The sequence below is a fragment of the Nilaparvata lugens genome, chromosome 7 (genome assembly GCF_014356525.2).
Source record: "Nilaparvata lugens isolate BPH chromosome 7, ASM1435652v1, whole genome shotgun sequence".
In the NCBI taxonomy this organism is placed as follows: Eukaryota; Metazoa; Arthropoda; class Insecta; order Hemiptera; family Delphacidae; genus Nilaparvata; species Nilaparvata lugens.
In genome coordinates this window covers 949,466-967,046 of record NC_052510.1, presented here as the reverse complement: position 1 = coordinate 967,046, position 17,581 = coordinate 949,466, and the positions used below count along the sequence as shown (strand labels likewise).

The window sequence follows — 17,581 nt, the reverse complement described above, 5'->3', positions numbered from 1 at the left end:
GGGCGAAGCCCCCTGGCTAGACGGATATGGCGAGCGAAGCGAGCCTGACGGCTAGTAATTAATAATAATAATTAGGGATCACATTTGGAATAAGAACCAATTAAATGCTCCGCGACTGTCTCAGAGACACAGACATAAGAGGATTGATCAATAGAAAGGAGACATTCTCCCCGCTATTTTGATATAATATTCTTGCTTATTAAGTCATTCCATAATTTTGAGAGAAGTATTCAAAAGAAGAATAATATATTAAGAATTAAAAGAATATTAAGTTTGTTTTTTGGTCCTGCAAAATTATTTCTTTAATAGGTGAATATTTCCTGATAATAATGTGCAATATTTCTTCTATGTTTGGTTTTGAAGCATCTAAATTTAAAGATCTCTGTAAAAATAATTAAGGACTGTAAATTTTGTGAAGTGAACAACTACAAGACTTAACCTATTTCGGACTATGTGTAACCTTATCTAAATTTGGGTGAGGAATAGCACAAGGTTACCTTATTTTTTTCTCCCTATCATTTTGATTATGTACTTATTGTATAAATCAATAAAGAACAAATTTTCGCGATGTTTTCAGTTCTATCGAAAATGATGAATATCCTTTTAATCCTTTTAATCCTTCAACCCTGAAACTTTTCCAGCACTACTGGAATATAAGAGGATGATAATCTACAAACGATTCTGTGGTTGAATTGGTAATTTGAGAATGTCGCAATGTTACACGAATTGGCAACGCTGTAATTTCCTCGGATGAAGGGCCAAGTCTCAAAATTAGAAATTTGAGAGTGACGCGATTGTATACAAAATGGCAACGCTGTAATTTGCTCGGATGGAGTACCAAGTCTCAACATATATTATACAAACTGTAATTGATTTTTTCAAATTTTAATTAATTGAAATTTCAATTGATTTGTATGAAATACAAATTATAATTGATTTCATGATACGCCATAGTGGAGTAGGTCGATTTCCACACATTATAAGAAATTTCTGAAACCAATTATTGTATGTAATTGTAAACTATCCAATATTTTCTGTAATTGATGTATATTGTTAGTTTTCTTGGGGAAGTCAACATTTATTTATTTATTTTCTTTGTTTTTAGAGCTGAGCAGTGCGACGCAAACGATCACCTAGTCTCCTACTACTTGGCACTGAGCCTCGGCTCGCGGGGCCTTGTGGCCGAGGCAGTGACTCACGCTCGCGCCGCACTCAAACTGTGCCCCGAACATATTGCCTCGCTGCACCTGCTAGTACTGCTCTTGTCTGCACAAAAAAAGCTCGGCGAGGCGAGGCTTCTGCTCGACTCGGCTCTACAGGACTTTCCCGCCAACCTCAATCTGCACTATGTCAAGGTTGGTTCTCTAATCATACAGAGTGGCGCAGATGGTTCTAAAACACTAGTTGTTAAACTGTCAATTAACTGAAAGGTATTGGATTGAATTGAAGTGCAAAACGTGTATAGAGAGGTCCTCGTTATAATGGCAGTGTTTGATTAGCAATGGTATTGCTATCCTTGTCTATTATTCAACAAAGCGGATAAAGCTGTCTATTTCTCGATTTGCTCTGTTGTCAGATCGTCTTTTAATGTAGAAAGTAATCAATTTACAAAATATTCCATCTCAATTATGAAAGTTCATTATGAAATTATTGACAAAATTATTTCTTGCTTAGTAAGATATAATTATTTTAAGCGAGAATGAACCATTAGTCAGCAATTAGTCATTTTCACACCGATATTTTGCCGACACAACAGGACAGAATATACTCTGATGGACATACAGTATTAGAGGGAGTCTCTGATATACAACTACGCGAGGTCTACTGTTCACAGAACAACTAGTTATATTATTATTATTCTTTCAATTTACCACCTACGGAAGGGGTATTTGGATATGTCGATAATTCATTCAAATCAAGTCCTATTTCAATTATTTTTGATAGCAAAAATGCATAAAATATATACATAATAATACTGAGCAACCCAACTCATCTCGTAATGTGCTTCAAATTCATCAATTGAGTATGCACAAATGCTTAAAAGCTGCTCCTTCATCAATACTCTAAATTTACGTCCTGTATGTTCTCTTATGGTAGCTGGTAATTTATTGTACAGTCGAATGCCATCACTCTTTATTCCTCTCTCTCTTACATAGTGGTCCTGTTTGTTTAACTCTTCCCTATGCCTTGTTACATAATTGTGGAAATGTGCGCCAGTTCTGAATTTATTCTTGTTTCTATCTATGAAACATACGGCCTCCAGGATGTACAAGCGTGGCAGAGGGAGAATTTTCATCTCTTTAAGGAACGGTCTGCAGCTTGAACGTATGGATTCTCCAACAATCACTGGTATCGCTCACTTGACTCGAGTTTCCCCCAAAACAATACCGTCGGTCAGAAGAGAATGCATGATATGCAGTCAGCATGATATTTATTTATTTATTTATTTATAAGGTTAGCAAAAAACATACAAGAATCGGAAAAGAAAAAACAGGCTATTGCCTAAAACTTCTTCAATTTCCTAATTTAGTTTTAAATATTGTCCAAATATTATAGGTTATGTCCATTCAAATTTCTACACCAAATCACAATCTATGGAAGCTGAAAGTAGAAGAGCTCTTCAGAAACTAGAAGAATGGCTGGCCTCAAATATGTTGGTACTGAATTACAATAAGATTATGCGGGAAGCAGTATTGGATACGAGAGATGGTAACATAGGTTCAGCAAACGAGGCAAAGGTACTTGGAGTAGTGCTGGACTCTGAACTCTCCTGGCGACCTCATTTAGACCAGCTAAACAACAAACTCAACTCGGCAGTATTTTTGTTCTTAGAACCGTGAAGAAATTGCTGGACACAGGAACGCTCAGAAGTGTTTTTTTGCTGTGTTCCATTCTTTTCTTTTATACGGTGTTATATTTTGGGACAATTCAACTCATGCAATACATATATTTAGGATTCAAAAGTAGGCAGTTAGAGTGATGGTGGGTGAATCTATTAGATCAAATTGTAGAGATTATTTCAAAGAGTTGAAGATTCTCCCACTACCAGGTGTATATATTTTGGAGGCTCTTTGTTTTATTGATAAGAATAAAGATAGGTGAGTTCTTCCACTCATACAATACCAGATATAGACAAAACCTCAGAGACGACATTCATCGAACTGGTATGTATGAGAGGGGTGTAAAGAGTGCAGCCGAAATTCATTGCCAACACGTGTTAAGGCTCTCACACGTGAGAAGTTTAGAATTAATGTGAGGGAGGAGTTGTTGCAGGTTTGTCCTTATTCCAGTGAGGAATTGTTTTTGTATTATGAAATGCAAAGATTGACGACTTAGATTATAATTGACAAATCTGTATACCCCTTTCATAGGTGGTCAGTGGGATGAAAAGTGAAAATGAAATGAAAAAATGAAACATTGCAAAATACACGTCTTTCAGACTTCTTGTATCCAACAATCCTTTCAAGTTTCTAAGTATGAATATCACAGAGCTCAACTTACTTTTTAAAGATTCAAAATGAGGTCTCCAAGAAATTGAGGCGGTATAAGGAAAAGGGCACATAGAGCAAAATTGTGTTTTGAGAAAATCGCATTTAAGTTTTTAGTTTGGATGGATCAATTTTTTTTATAATTGAATTAAACATTCTGTTAGTACCAAATCAAAATTCATTATATTGATCTCATTTTTATCAATAATGATACATGATTATATTTCTAATTTATTCCAATAAATATGTTTGAAAAGTTGCTTGTATGTGCCCTTTTTTCAAAGACAAATTTATTTTGTACAAATTCGGGTTTGATCAACTATAAAACACATGTTATTCAGTGCTAAATGCTGTATTTCTTTTAAATTAAAAAGTTATATACATATAAAAAAGTTTTCAATAATTTTATTAAAATATATACGTTGAACAAAATCATTATTGAAATATGAGTAGATATTCCTAGCAGGTTGCATAGGTTTGAAATTCACACTATTGAAACTTTCAGAGCTCAGCAAAGAACGATCTTGTTTTATCTTTATAATACCATATTTCATGATAGTGAACTTATTTGACTTTGATGAAGGTTTTGAAAGAAGTATAGGGAGAAATAGTCTCACTGACCACCAAATCCCTCCGTGACACAGCTGTTTATAAACAGTTGTACCAACATCAGTTTTCAAGATTATGTTTTAGATTTTCAGGTTATATTCAGAACAAGATGGCCGATCTAATAAAGCTGCCGTGCTACCAATTTCTCCTAAATAGGTTGGATAGCATTTCACACCTATTAACCGACAGGAAGTTATCGGCTCCAAAGTGGTAGATTCTTGATAAACTATGAATGGATCTATCGCCTATGAATGAAAAATCCAGTTTTCAGAGCAAACCAACTTATAATCTTCAGAAGAATTTTGGCAATATACAACACAAATCCACAATACAATACCTTACACACTTAAACATCCTAGCATCATTACAAGCTAAAATACTTATCCAGTTTATATAGTTGAAAACATTGGCTATACCACACCTCAAAATCAGTGTCAACGTTATGGACACGTCATTGATATTAAATTCCAAAAAATTATAAATTACAAGTTTAGAATTTACATTTTATATTTGTTCTCAATAAAACTTTATTTCGAAACTGTTATTTTAAATTTATATATCATCTATATTTAAATAATCTATTAATTATGTTTATCTGTTTCGGTGATACCATGGAATGCAACACAATTATTTACGATAAATTCTCAGTTAAAAAGTTGTCCGCATATCGATTACTCTGATATTTACTATCAAGTTTTATAGATCTCGAATTGAAGATTCGATTCCAATCGAGAAAAAATGTAATATTACAAAGCAATCTCCGGAAAAAGGGCATATAGTTCTATGTGCCCTTTTTCCGTATACCGCCTCAATTTCTGAATCCAATACCACTCCTAGAACTTTTATATACTGTAGTGTATTTTTTCTACATTGTGTGCGTTTTAGATTTGAGTTTAATTGTGGGTTTATGTGTGGATTCAGGCCTACCTGGAGCTGGCAATGGAAGGCGGCGAAGTGGCACTGCTAACTGGCAAGCACATGCTGTCTCTGTGGAAGGAGTTATATGAAGAGCACACCACCTGCGCACAGAACGCGCAAAACGGTCTCGATTCGCGCATCTCCGATCAGCTGAGCTCCAATGCCGCAGCAACAGCTGATCAGCGCAGTGTTTTCCAGCTGTATACCTCCGAGATGTCCGATAAGGATTCGAGTGAGTGTTGGTTCGGAATCCACCTAAAAATTAGAATAATAATGTCGTACTTATTTCGACTATTACCCACGCACTTCTTACGACACCTAGGACCGATTTCAGAGCTCGGGATTCAACTAATTATTTCTAGAATTTAAACAGCTGGAGTCAGAAAATTGTAAATAACTTCTAACATCAAAAGCTGACCGAGTTGAAAGCAGAGAAAGGTCAGGAGAAAATACTATAGTGAGGTCCACGTTATAATGACAGTGGAGAAAGATAGGAGAACAACGTTGCCGATCCTCTGTCTTGTCAATGCGTTCTATACAGCTGATACAGGTTTATTGATGTAATATTTACTGTTCATTCTCACTTAAAATAATCAATCATATTTTATTTTATTTTTTAATAATTTCATAATGAATTTTCATAATAAAGATGAAATATTTTGTTAATTAATTATTAATTCTACATTGTTAAAAGACGATCTCGCAACAGAGCAAAACGAGAAAGAGTACTATAAACACTATTCGATTTGTTGAATGATAGACAAGGATAGCAATACCATTGCTAATCAACAAATACTACCATTATAACGTGGACCTCACTATAGGACGAATCCATGTAACAAAGATGAAAATAAACCTAACAAATCATACAATAATGATATTCACGTTGTAAAGTCAGTGGAAATGATAGGAATACATAGTTGCCAATAATTCTATGTTACCGGACCACCGCTTTCTATTAGGGTACATAGCTGTGTTTCAAGTTATGCCGGTATATCTGATGTAATATAAATTGTTGATTATCAATTGTTAATAGTTAATAGTAATGGAGTGATCCGTGGTCTAGTGGATAGAGTGCTTGCTTAGCAGCATAGAGATCCCGGGTTCAAACCCTCTCATAGCCAAAAGTTTTTTAACCAGATCACTCCCGTATTATCGGATGGGCACGTTAAACTGTCGGTCCCGGCTGAAGTATGACAGTCGTAAGGCCCATTGACGGCTTGAATTATATATTCAGGCGGTGGAACCTTCCCGCAAGGGACTCCCCACCAACAAAAGCCATACGAATTTACTTTTTACTAGTTAATAGCCAATTCAATTAACAGAATATTTAATCTTGATTATGGAAATTCATTATGAAATTATTGAAAATATAATTTATTGATGGTAAAATATATTTGATTATTTTAAACGAGAATGAACAGTTAATATTACATCAATAAACCTGTATCAGCTACCGTCTATAGAAGGAATGAAAAAGACTAAGAAATTGCCAAAAACCACAGATTTATTGATACTTAGAAAGACCGGTTTCGGTTATTACACCATTGTCAATCTCTGATAAACTAGAACTAAATACAAGAGCAGCAGAATTTATACTAGTAGGCGAGTACTGCTATTGGTCAAGGGCATGAACGCCTGCCATTGGCCCAGCTAGACAGTCTCCTCCCACTCAACGGTGTGACAAAATAACAAAGGAGACTGTCTAGCTGTGCCAATGGCAGGCGTTCATGCCCTTGACCAATAGCAGTACTCGCCTACTAGTGTAAATTCTGCTGCTCTTGTATTTAGTTTTAGTTTATCAGAGATTGACTATGGTGTAATAACCGAAACCGGTATTTCTAAGTATCAATAAATCTGTGGTTTTCGACAATTTCTTAGGTAGTCTTTTTCATTCAATATGAACTTCTATAGACTTTTTCTCAATTACACAAAAAGTCTATAGAAGGCATTGATAAGACAGAGGAACGGCAACGCTTTTCTCCTATCTTTCTCCATTGCCATTATAACGTGGACCTCTCTATTATATGACTGTAATTGTTCTGTGATATTTGCTCTTAAGTACCTGACGATGCACATGTTTGAAATATATACAGTTTGAAATATAGTTTTAATTGTTCATCATCATCATCGTCTTACAAGGATTAGGCTCTATTGGCCTGTACCGGCATCCATTTCTTCCTTGCTCTTCCTATGCCTCGCATTCCTTCGGGTTTGTACTCCCATGCTAATATTGGGAGCCTATAGGATGGCATTCTGAATAAATGAGTAGACCAATTTTCCCGATATTTCTTCAGAATATCCAATAGCGGTTCTACATTCAATTCAGCTCTTATGTTGTCATTCCTTATTTTATCCAGTCTACTACAACCTTTTAATTGTTAAATTGTTTTTAATAGTTTTAATTGTTAAATTTTTTATTTAGAATTATATTAGTTGAATGGCAGCAACATTGCAATTAGTAAGGCTCCTCTCATCTCCTCCATGTATTTGTATTTGTGTAAATGCTCACGACAATTAAGAAGGAATTTGAATGTTGTGTGTATAAAATGAATAATTAAAAAGTGAAATTTGTTTGTGAAGGTTCGCTACACGGCGCTCATTCGCTGGCGGCGAGCCGAGTGGAACAGGCCTTGTCCGAGGTGGCCTCGTCCATCTCGTCGCAGGTTGGCCTGGGGGGCTCCAGGGGGGGCAACGGGGCACCAGGGGGCGACCCGCGCCCCCAACGGGCCTGGCAGCTGCAGTTGCAAATCTGGCTGTTGCTCGCCGAAATCTACCTGAGCATCGACCAACTGCCGTCTGCTGTCAACTGCATACACGAGGCCACCAACATATTCCCACTCTCGCATCATATCATGTACACGGTCAGTGCAGTGTCTACCAACACCAACGTCTATAAATATACAGGTCATGACGGCCTTTTAAGTTATTTTATTTTATATTAAGTTATTTATTGCACAAGTTTTTCTTTATTCTTTAATTTATTTATTTATTGTATAAAATACTATATCATAATACAATTATGACATTGGAGGAAAAACTAGGCTAAGCCTGTACTATTTCTCTCCAAAAATTTTGATAAATGTTAATGTTGTCCAAAAGATAAGGTTATATAGTCACACACTGCTTCGTCACTTGATTTTCGGTCCAGAAATGATTATTTAAAATTTTGAATTTTGAAGGTTGATTTTATACTCTAAATGAATCACAATAAGTTGAAAAGTTTAGAAATATTGCACTTAATTAAAAAATTTGAATACAAAATCGAAAACCTACTCACTATTTGTTATTCACAGCTCTAAAATATATTTAGACTATTCATAATTATTCATACAATAAGTACATCATCAAAATGATATGGAGAGAAAAAATAAGGTAACCTTGTGCTATATCTCTCCCAAATTTAGATAAGGTTACACATAGTATACCAACATTACTCACAATACAACTATAATTTATATATTTTTGTCCGAGTTTGAGAAGTTTGAGAAGACTGGTTGCTATAAAAATGTAACAAAGTGTGGTGTGTAGATTTCTGACAGGTGCTTTTGATTTGCATTGTTTCAATTGTTGATTTCCTAGTAAGGCTATACATCTATTATGTTGTTTGACAAGCTCAAAGCGTTTTCTAGGAGAGTGGTTTGTAAGAAAATGTTTAAATTAATGCATTTTTTTTATTTACAGCGAGGGCTTGTTCACGAGCAGAAGCAGGAATTCGTTGAAGCAAAACAGTGCTATCAGAACGCTGTCTCAATCAATCCCAACCACATCAAAAGCCTGCAGCATTTGGTGAGTGCTTCGGAACCCACCTAAAATTTGATTAAATGTTGTGCAACTACTCAGTTCCATAACTGTGTTTGATATTATTGGGGTTTATAATCTTGAAATCCCAAGTTAGATATTTGCTCTTATGTACCTGACGATGTCCATGTTTGAAATATAGTTTTAATTGTTAATTTTTTTATTTAGAATTATATTAGTTGAATGGCAGCAACATTGCAATTAGTAAGGCTCCTCTCATCTCCTCCATGTATTTGTATTTGTGTAAATGCTCACGACAATTAAGAAGGAATTTGAATGTTGTGTGTATAAAATGAATGATTAAAAAGTGAAATTTGTTTGTGAAGGTTCGCTACACGGCGCTCATTCGCTGGCGGCGAGCCGAGTGGAACAGGCCTTGTCCGAGGTGGCCTCGTCCATCTCGTCGCAGGTTGGCCTGGGGGGCTCCAGGGGGGGCAACGGGGCACCAGGGGGCGACCCGCGCCCCCAACGGGCCTGGCAGCTGCAGTTGCAAATCTGGCTGTTGCTCGCCGAAATCTACCTGAGCATCGACCAACTGCCGTCTGCTGTCAACTGCATACACGAGGCCACCAACATATTCCCACTCTCGCATCATATCATGTACACGGTCAGTGCAGTGTCTACCAACACCAACGTCTATAAATATACAGGTCATGACGGCCTTTTAAGTTATTTTATTTTATATTAAGTTATTTATTGCACAAGTTTTTCTTTATTCTTTAATTTATTTATTTATTGTATAAAATACTATATCATAATACAATTATGACATTGGAGGAAAAACTAGGCTAAGCCTGTACTATTTCTCTCCAAAAATTTTGATAAATGTTAATGTTGTCCAAAAGATAAGGTTATATAGTCACACACTGCTTCGTCACTTGATTTTCGGTCCAGAAATGATTATTTAAAATTTTGAATTTTGAAGGTTGATTTTATACTCTAAATGAATCACAATAAGTTGAAAAGTTTAGAAATATTGCACTTAATTAAAAAATTTGAATACAAAATCGAAAACCTACTCACTATTTGTTATTCACAGCTCTAAAATATATTTAGACTATTCATAATTATTCATACAATAAGTACATCATCAAAATGATATGGAGAGAAAAAATAAGGTAACCTTGTGCTATATCTCTCCCAAATTTAGATAAGGTTACACATAGTATACCAACATTACTCACAATACAACTATAATTTATATATTTTTGTCCGAGTTTGAGAAGTTTGAGAAGACTGGTTGCTATAAAAATGTAACAAAGTGTGGTGTGTAGATTTCTGACAGGTGCTTTTGATTTGCATTGTTTCAATTGTTGATTTCCTAGTAAGGCTATACATCTATTATGTTGTTTGACAAGCTCAAAGCGTTTTCTAGGAGAGTGGTTTGTAAGAAAATGTTTAAATTAATGCATTTTTTTTATTTACAGCGAGGGCTTGTTCACGAGCAGAAGCAGGAATTCGTTGAAGCAAAACAGTGCTATCAGAACGCTGTCTCAATCAATCCCAACCACATCAAAAGCCTGCAGCATTTGGTGAGTGCTTCGGAACCCACCTAAAATTTGATTAAATGTTGTGCAACTACTCAGTTCCATAACTGTGTTTGATATTATTGGGGTTTATAATCTTGAAATCCCAAGTTAGAAATTTCCACTACTACTTCGGCCTACTTTCATTGAATAAATTGGAATTGGTTCCATATTTTTATATTTTAAAATGTTCATTATATTTCATAATTGCTCCGAATAACTCAATCAATTAATAGTATTAATAGGTCTGAGGTAAGACATGTGGTGGTGATGGAATATGCAGGAAAATTTGGCAATATATATATATATATATATATATATATATATATATATATATATATATATAATTCTCGTTTAAATGTAAGTTTTTAAGTTTTTTTAATTTATAATTACTAGCCGTCAGGCTCGCTTCGCTCGCCATATCCATCTAGCCAGGGGGCTCGTTTAAATGTAAGTTTTTAAGTGTTTTTAATTCATAATTATTAGCCGTCAGGCTTGCTTCGCTCGCCATATCCGTCTAGCCAGGGGGCTCCGCCCCCTGGACCCCCGACTGGATCGTCCAAGAATGAGATCAGCAGGTTCGCTTCGCTCGCCTGCATTTTTCATTTGAGCATTTTTATCATATGTTAGGACAATCCAGTCGGGGGTCCAGACTAAACGTCTGGCTAAACGGATATGGCGAGCGAAGCGAGCCTGACGGCTAGTAATATAATATTCCCAGGATTGAAGTAGCAGTGCCCAATCAATTTTTCCGCGATAAATGCATTTAAATTTTCAACTTGGTGCCAACCTAACAAAGTCAACTCAACTTAATGCCAACCTGACAAAATTATTAATTTAGTTGCCAGTTAACAACTGTTTCGAAGAGGTACTCTATCTAGATTCTAGATTATAGTTCTATAGTAACATATGATATGGAAATTCCAATTATAATTAAGAGATTGGGAGAAGAAGAATATACATGCTAAAAGACGAACTTCAAACCCTTAAAAACAACCCTTAGAGTTAAAATATTGCCAAAAGATTTCTTAGTGCATCTCTAAAGGGCCAACTGAACATACCTACCAAATTTGAACGTTTTTGGTCCGGTAGATTTTTAGTTCTGCAAGTGAGTGAGTGAGTCAGTCAGTGAGTAAGTGAGTCAGTGCCATTTCGCTTTTATATATATAGAAGATAGATTACTCTGCAAATATTTATTAAAACCTCTAAAGACTTTTTCACATAGTATGCACACATTTTCAATTCTATACCTACACAAACAGTTTTCCTATATTTTGAATAGCTAAATAAATATTATCTCTTCCAAGTTGAGTACTTTTTATTATAAACTAGCAGGGAACCCCCCCCCCGTCTCTGCAAGGGTATATTTCAAAACTTGACAAACTGTGAACTTGACGTAATGAAATTTGAAGAATTTAAAATAGGCCTATAACCATCCTCGGTTAATCTATATGCAAATTTTCAAGTTAAACAGTCCAGTAGTTGAGACGTGATGATGCGTCCAACATAATTTTCCTATCCTGTACGTGTATAAGCCAGTTCTTTCCTTTATTATAGTATAGATTACTATTTCTATTAGTTAGTTTGAGTACTATTGGTTGTTGTTTTGTGTTTTTTGCAGGGCTTGATGCACCATTACCTCGGCAGTCACCGTTTGGCCGAGAAAACGCTCAGAGATGCAGCCAAGATTGATCCTCATGCTCCCGACACTTGGTAATTATTGACCGAAGCGAAGCTGAGGTCTTAGTTTCGACTCGATCGGCTTTTGTCTGTTTGTTTGTTTGTACCGCAGTTACAGTCGCAGTTTTTGTCCGATTTGGATGAAATTCGGTATACAAGTTCTTTGAAACAAGGCGCAGAAACGTATGTGTAACGATTTTTGATAAGACCTCCGGATTTTTTGTAATTTAAAAAACCGCAGACCAACCTCCATCCAGAAATGAAAGATCCTTTTATTTAGAATTATATTAGTTGAATGGCAGTAACATTGCAATTAGTAAGGCTCCTCTCATCTCCTCCATGTATTTGTATTTGTGTAAATGCTCACGACAATTAAGAAGGAATTTGAATGTTGTGTGTATAAAATGAATGATTAAAAGTGAAATTGTTTGTGAAGGTTCGCTACACGGCGCTCATTCGCTGGCGGCGAGCCGAGTGGAACAGGCCTTGTCCGAGGTGGCCTCGTCCATCTCTTCGCAGGTTGGCCTGGGGGGCTCCAGGGGGGGCAACGGGGCACCAGGGGGCGACCCGCGCCCCCAACGGGCCTGGCAGCTGCAGTTGCAAATCTGGCTGTTGCTCGCCGAAATCTACCTGAGCATCGACCAACTGCCGTCTGCTGTCAACTGCATACACGAGGCCACCAACATATTCCCACTCTCGCATCATATCATGTACACGGTCAGTGCAGTGCAGTGTCTACCAACACCAACGTCTATAAATATACAGGTCATGACGGCCTTTTAAGTTATTTTATTTTATATTAAGTTATTTATTGCACAAGTTTTTCTTTATTCTTTAATTATTTATACAATAAGTACATCATCAAAATGATATGGAGAGAAAAAATAAGGTAACCTTGTGCTATTTCTCTCCCAAATTTAGATAAGGTTACACATAGTATACCAACATTACTCACAATACAACTATAATTTATATATTTTTGTCCGAGTTTGAGAAGTTTGAGAAGACTGGTTGCTATCAAAATGTAACAAAGTGTGGTGTGTAGATTTCTGACAGGTGAAACGGCTTGCTTTTGATTTGCATTGTTTCAATTGTTGATTTCCTAGTAAGGCTATACATCTATTATGTTGTTTGACAAGCTCAAAGCTTTTTCTAGGAGAGTGGTTTGTAAGAAAATGTTTAAATTAATGCATTTTTTTTATTTACAGCGAGGGCTTGTTCACGAGCAGAAGCAGGAATTCGTTGAAGCAAAGCAGTGCTACCAGAACGCTGTCTCAATCAATCCCAACCACATCAAAAGCCTGCAGCATTTGGTGAGTGCTTCGGAACCCACCTAAAATTTGATTAAATGTGTGCAACTACTCAGTTCCATAACTGTGTTTGATATTATTGGGGTTTATAATCTTGAAATCCCAAGTTAGAAATTTCCACTACTACTTCGGCCTACTTTCATTGAATAAATTGGAATTGGTTCCATATTTTTATATTTTAAAATGTTCATTATATTTCATAATTGCTCCGAATACCTCAATCAATTAATAGTATTAATAGTCTGAGGTAAGACATGTGGTGGTGATGGAATATGCAGGAAAATTTGGCAATATATATATATATATATAATATATATATATATATATATATATATATATATATAATTCTCGTTTAAATGTAAGTTTTTAAGTGTTTTTAATCTATCCCTGTCGTGTGTATCTTGTTTATATTTTATTACAAAACTTCAAAGTGTTTTCTGTTAAGTAATATAAATAAATATATAAACATTATACATTAAAAACACTTAAAAACTTACATTTAAACGAGAATTTTCGGGGAGCTGGGTCCCCTTTGTCAATCAACCAGGAAGTGAAGTGGTGAGACTTGAACATTCTGACGGTCGTGACCACAGAGACGCGGTAGAGGCGTTGTGCAGACCATAGAGCACAGACGAACGGAGGTGCACTGATTGAAGGAGCACTATGGGATCAGTTGGTGGGCCATGATGGGTTATTTCAAGCGGGAGATTTCAAATTTGAGTGGGTTATGGATAAGGAAAGGTGTAGATTATGAATTGATAGAAAAGAGGAGATTTTAAATTAGAAATCCGAAATGAAGTAGAATAAAATTAGAAAATAGAATTATATAATTGAATTGGAATTAAATTTATTTTAATTTTTATTTTTATTAAAAATCTATTAGGTTATATATTTGATAGCTGTGAAATTTCTTATATATGATGAAATTTATTTAAATTTAATTGGACAGTTGGTGTAGAGTTGATAGTTATGGTACTATTGCTGTCTGTTAAGACCAGGACTTAACAGCCAGACACCAGACAAGCATGTCATCTGAATGTTCCTTTTGTCAGGTTAAAAAAACTTCAAGGACATTATAGAATATTATCAATCAAGGCATTCAATAAGCTGCCTGTTAGTGTGAGATAATCAAGCCCATTTTAAAACTCAAGTTAAAAAGCTGCTAACAGAGAACCCATTATATAGCCAGAGAACCCATTATTTAACCTGTTCTAACATCAGACGAGAGTCGTCTGCAAACAATGTATTTCAGATCTACGTAGGGACTGGAAAAAAGCTGCTTTCTGTGCAGTGTGGCGAAATAGCTATTTATGTATTAAGAGCGTAATGCGCGACTTATTCGCTCGCGCAAAACAGTTATCACGCGACGCGAAGCAGAGCGTGATAATTTTGCAAGAGCGATAAAGAAGCATTACGCGCGAATTACATACAACATTTTTTCTACAATTGCACTAACTTGTTAAATCACTTACATCTGGCGGAGTTTATAATAATTCGTCTACACTGATATCCATTATGGCTGTAGAATCGGTACAATTACCGACTTTTTAGGTTAAGATCTGACCGAGAGTGGTTTGTCTTTGGCGAGCTGCTTATCATCAGCTGATTACCGAGCGTAAAGAAACTCTTCTGCGCATGCGCGAATGTTTTGCGAGCGTAAAGAAAATTCCCAGGATTGAAGTAGCAGTGGCCAATCAATTTTTCCGCGATAAATGCATTTAAATCTTCAACTTGGTGCCAACCTAACAAAGTCAACTCAACTTAATGCCAACCTGACAAAATTATTAATTTAGTTGCCAGTTAACAACTGTTTCGACTCTATCTAGATTCTAGATTATAGTTCTATAGTAACATATGATATGGAAATTTCAATTATAATTAAGAGATTGGGAGAAGAAGAATATACATGCTAAAAGGCGAACTTTAAACCCTTAAAAACGACCCTTAGAGTTAAAATATTGCCAAAAGATTTCTTAGTGCGCCTCTAAAGGGCTAACTGAACATACCTACCAAATTTGAACGTTTTTGGTCCGGTAGATTTTTAGTTCTGCAAGTGAGTGAGTGAGTCAGTCAGTGAGTGAGTGAGTCAGTGCCATTTCGCTTTTATATATATAGAAGATAGATTACTCTGCAATATTTATTAAAACCTCTAAAGACTTTTTCACATAGTATGCACACATTTTCAATTCTATACCTACACAAACAGTTTTCCTATATTTTGAATAGCTAAATAAATATTATCTCTTCCAAGTTGAGTACTTTTTATTATAAACTAGCAGGGAACCCCCCCCCCCCGTCTCTGCAAGGGTATATTTCAAAACTTGACAAACTGTGAACTTGACGTAATGAAATTTTGAAGAATTTAAAATAGGCCTATAACCATCCTCGGTTAATCTATATGCAAATTTTCAAGTTAAACAGTCCAGTAGTTGAGACGTGATGATGCGTCCAACATAATTTTCCTATCCTGTACGTGTATAAGCCAGTTCTTTCCTTTATTATAGTATAGATTACTATTTCTATTAGTTAGTTTGAGTACTATTGGTTGTTGTTTTGTGTTTTTTGCAGGGCTTGATGCACCATTACCTCGGCAGTCACCGTTTGGCCGAGAAAACGCTCAGAGATGCAGCCAAGATTGATCCTCATGCTCCCGACACTTGGTAATTATTGACCGAAGCGAAGCTGAGGTCTTAGTTTCGACTCGATCGGCTTTTGTCTGTTTGTTTGTTTGTACCGCAGTTACAGTCGCAGTTTTTGTCCGATTTGGATGAAATTCGGTATACAAGTTCTTTGAAACAAGGCGCAGAAACGTATGTGTAACGATTTTTGATAAGACCTCCGGATTTTTTGTAATTTAAAAAACCGCAGACCAACCTCCATCCAGAAATGAAAGATCCTTGGATTTACAATAAGTTAAGAGTAAATCGTGCCCACAATAAATATAAGTAAAAAAATTGGCTCACATTTTTTAGAATAGAAATTGTGCCGCTCTAAAATGTGCTGTATTGAATGAATGGTATCGTTGGAATGCTATCGATAGAGGACAAGAGCTGTCAGCGGTAAACCTTGAAACGTCGGAGCCGCTCCAAATCATACTGTATTTATTAATTGAAGAAAACTTCTCACTTTATTGCACCATTTCTTCCCTTTTCAACACGAATTTTCCCTGTTACATAGATGAATAGTTTCTAGACCTACGGAACCGGCCGGAGACATCACAGCTTAGTTAGTTAGCTCTTGTTTTCCTTTTAGTATGAAATCGGAAACCGACTTGTGAGCATAAACATTCTGCATAGGCATAACAAGCCGCGATAACATTGAATCCACTTTTCATGAAAAACATCATTAGCAACCTTCTGTCATTGTCACCAACAAACCCATCTTATTTAGAATCATTTTCCGTCTCACTTATCGTCTGTGAGACGATCCATCGTCTAAATTGCCTACTGCATATTCCATTTTTTTGTCAGTTGACCGATTTCGTATGATTAATTGTTAGAAAAGTTGTAATATTGTAAATATGGGGACGATATGAAGGTACCTCCTTGAGAGACATTTATAAGTCCGGTGTCCCTGGAAACAATGTCTCTAGCACTTTCAATGGAGAAAATAATAGATGACATGGATAAATCTTTACAATATACTGCACTTTCTTAATGGCCCTTCTCATTAGTTTGAAAGTTGTAGGCTATTCATGAGCGAGGTCTACTGTTCGCAGAACTACTAGTTACATGCACTATAGTGAGGTCCACGTTACAACGTGGCCGATTCTCTGCCTCGTACCTGTACATGATTATGAATAAAGACTTTTTCAATTCAATTCAATACTCTTAGGGCCAAGCCACACAAAGCGGGTTTTCAGACGTTTTCAACTCGAGTAGGCAGGACAAGAAGCTCTCCGATTTGCTGATTAGGTTGGCATTCGGGAATCAGCTGATAATCAACCAATCTCAGAGCTCCCTGCCCTGCCGACTAGTCTGAAAGCGCCTGACAAACGCTTCGTGTGGCTTGGTCCTTACTATAATGGAATTCAGGTTCTAAAGTCAGTGGAAAAGATAGGACTACAGAGTTGCCGATTCTCTGTTACTACCGCCCTATACAATAGCTGTGATTAAAGTTGTTCCGGTATATTTGATGTAATATTGATAGCTGATTATTGTTAGTAATGATCAATAATGTCTCATTACACCTACTAAGAAAATATCGGTTGTTTCAAAAAGAATGACCCAATTTTAAACAATTATATTTA

The 17,581-nt window shown here is 36.0% G+C and overlaps 1 protein-coding gene across 1 annotated transcript in view; it reads left to right on the top strand.

Annotated features, from left to right (window-relative positions):
* Nucleotides 1-17,581, top strand: part of LOC111061709 (tetratricopeptide repeat protein 7A) — a 63,016-nt gene that overhangs the window by 41,522 nt on the left and 3,913 nt on the right. The window contains exons 13-17 of the mRNA XM_039431818.1: nucleotides 1,106-1,355; nucleotides 5,019-5,247; nucleotides 7,599-7,879; nucleotides 8,700-8,804; nucleotides 11,964-12,055. Of these exons, the coding sequence (XP_039287752.1) occupies nucleotides 1,106-1,355; nucleotides 5,019-5,247; nucleotides 7,599-7,879; nucleotides 8,700-8,804; nucleotides 11,964-12,055 (957 nt within the window). The remainder of the gene's footprint in view (nucleotides 1-1,105; nucleotides 1,356-5,018; nucleotides 5,248-7,598; nucleotides 7,880-8,699; nucleotides 8,805-11,963; nucleotides 12,056-17,581) is intronic.